At 40.9% G+C, this 2,500-nt stretch overlaps 1 protein-coding gene across 5 annotated transcripts in view; it reads right to left on the reverse strand.

The window, feature by feature from the left end:
* Positions 1-2,500, reverse strand: part of LOC143033438 (uncharacterized) — a 125,325-nt gene that overhangs the window by 49,460 nt on the left and 73,365 nt on the right. For all 5 annotated transcript variants that reach the window (XM_076198883.1, XM_076198879.1, XM_076198877.1 and 2 more), the window contains one exon: positions 2,261-2,400. In XM_076198883.1, the coding sequence (XP_076054998.1) occupies positions 2,261-2,385 (125 nt within the window). In that variant the 5' untranslated portion in view covers positions 2,386-2,400. The remainder of the gene's footprint in view (positions 1-2,260; positions 2,401-2,500) is intronic.

Consider the following 2,500-nt stretch of genomic DNA (forward strand, 5'->3'; position numbering starts at 1 on the left):
GTCATTGTATGTTCTATAATCATATCAGGTAGTACATTTCCCCATAGGTCGTCTCCACCCTTCACTGTCATCTCCTCCCAGCAGATTTCTTTACAATTAAAGTCACCCATTATAACTATTCTTCCTCCATCTTCCATTATCTTATTTAGTGTTATCCTTGTGTCTTCTAACATATTTTTGTGTTCTATCTCTTCCCATGAAGCCTTTTTAGGAGGCACATAATATACCACAAACTTCCTGTTCTTTCCATCCCTGTCCTCCATTTCCACCATAATAATCTCTACTCTATTCTTTCCATATGTGACATTCCTCACATTTATATCCTTCTTAGTCAGGAACATAACTCCACCCCCTTGTTTTACCTCTCTGTTTCTAATCCAATAATTATATGAACCATGTCCTACACTGTTGGGTGGTAATGGACCTTTCAATTTTGTCTCTACCATTCCCATTATGTCCGGTTCTTTTTTTTTTTTTTATCAGTTAATCTTTCAGTTCATTCAAGCCTGTTATTAGGCCATCTATATTTGTGTAAGACACTTTTAAAATTCTGCTACTCCCATCGTATTTTCTGTTTCCCTTCCATTTTTCTCTGCTATGAACCATTTCCTCACTTTCATATCCACTACTCTTCAATAGAATTTCTGTGTCTGACTCTGTTCTGTTCTCGTTTTTTCCTTAGCTTCTAGTCTTTTTTATTTCTCCTCTCTTTCCTCTTTATTCATCTCTCTTTTTATCCATACCTGTTTATATTGATCACTTTTTGCTGGTTTCCCTGTTTTTGCCAAGATATTATCTGCTGCCGTTTGTGACCTGAATTTAACCTTAATTGGTCTGGTCTTATCTGTATTGTATTTCCCTAGTCTATATAATTCTTCAATTTCTTTCCCCGTCTCTTGTTCATCTTCTTGAACTAATTCTAATATCTTATTTACTTTTTCCTTCTCCTTCGTTACTCTTGTAGTGCTATTTGGATTATGCTTCTCTTCCATCCCTAATATAATTATACATTTATCCACTAAGTCTCTTACTATACTCTCCTTCTCCCTCATCACTTTAATAACTGTGTCCTTAGTTTGTGCTTTCATCTGTTGTTTCACTATATCTCTCAATTTAATGTTGTTGTTCTTTTGTATTCTTTCCAACCACTTACCTCTTTTGCTATGGCCTATTTATTCTCTTTATTATTCCCCTTTAATTCCTTATTCTCATCCTTTACTTCTCTTAACTGTCTTTTTAATTCTTCTGTTTCTTTAGTTAGGTTTTGATTCTCCTTCTTTAGTTCTTCCAGTTTATCAACTCTTTGTGTAACTAGTGTTAATTGGTTAAACCTAACCTCCCATGCTTCGTTAAATTTTTTTTTTTTTTTTTTTTTTTTTTTTTTAGTTTCTCCTCTACATTTATTAGTCGGGAGGTTGTCATCTCCTCCCTCATTAAATCCATAAATGTAGTTATCTTCTCTTTCTATTGAGCTGCTATTATCTATATTTCTGCTTTTGATACCTCTGCTCCCCTGTTCTACCTCGTCTGTGTGTTCTGCACACCTTTTGTTGACAACCCTTCTGACGTCCGGGGCCCGTTCGTCCCGTTCCTCATTTCCTTCCATTTTCCTTAATAATGTCTCCCTTCTCCTTTTTTTTTTCTTTACCTGCCCACTACACCACGAGCTTTCCTCTTCCCTACTAATACAACACAGGTACTCCCTCGTCGCTGTAGTTCTAATATTCGCTGTTAGTCCGACGTCTGTGTGTGTGTGTGTGTGTGTGTGTGTGTGTGTGTGTGTGTGTGTGTGTGTGTGTGTGTGTGTGTGTGTGTGTGTGTGTGTGTGTGTGTGTGTGTATTCACCTTGGTCTTTGGATCACGTGTTGGACTCGTGATCGACAGCTATTTCCCTCCCGGAAGAGAGCTCAGAGCTCGTATGACCGATCTATGGGTAATGCTATGACCTTTCACACACACACACACACCCAACTCCCCGCCCACGAGAGTCAGAGTAACGACCCGAGGCACAGCGATACCGAAATAATTTCGGCCCTGGGCAGGATTCGAACTGGGTACTGCGAGCACTATCGTACTTTCCAGTCCAGCGCTCTACCAACTATGCCACCGAGAGAGAGAGAGAGAGAGAGAGAGAGAGAGAGAGAGTGTGTGTGTGTGTGTGTGTGTGTGTGTGTGTGTGTGTGTGTGTGTGTGTGTGTGTGTGTGTGTGTGTGTGTGTGTGTGTGTGTGCGTGTGTGTGTGTGTGAGTAGCTTTCCTTACCTGATCCACATAAGCGTGTGCACGGAGACCATGAGTCCGAGGCCAACTGCGAACCCGTTCAAGTAGCAGAAACCGGGAGAGAATTTCCAGTCGCCGGAAATGAGTGTGATGGCCGCCACAGGCATGTCGAGCACCGCCACCTGAGGGCGAGACGAAGAAGTTTGAATGGAATAGGCCGGGTGGGTTGTGAAGAGAGCCTTTGGGGATCCTAAGCACTAAATAGATGATGATGCCCCCATA

The sequence above is a fragment of the Oratosquilla oratoria genome, chromosome 15 (assembly GCF_046742065.1).
Source record: "Oratosquilla oratoria isolate Oo_2021 chromosome 15, ASM4674206v1, whole genome shotgun sequence".
NCBI lineage: Eukaryota > Metazoa > Arthropoda > Malacostraca > Stomatopoda > Squillidae > Oratosquilla > Oratosquilla oratoria.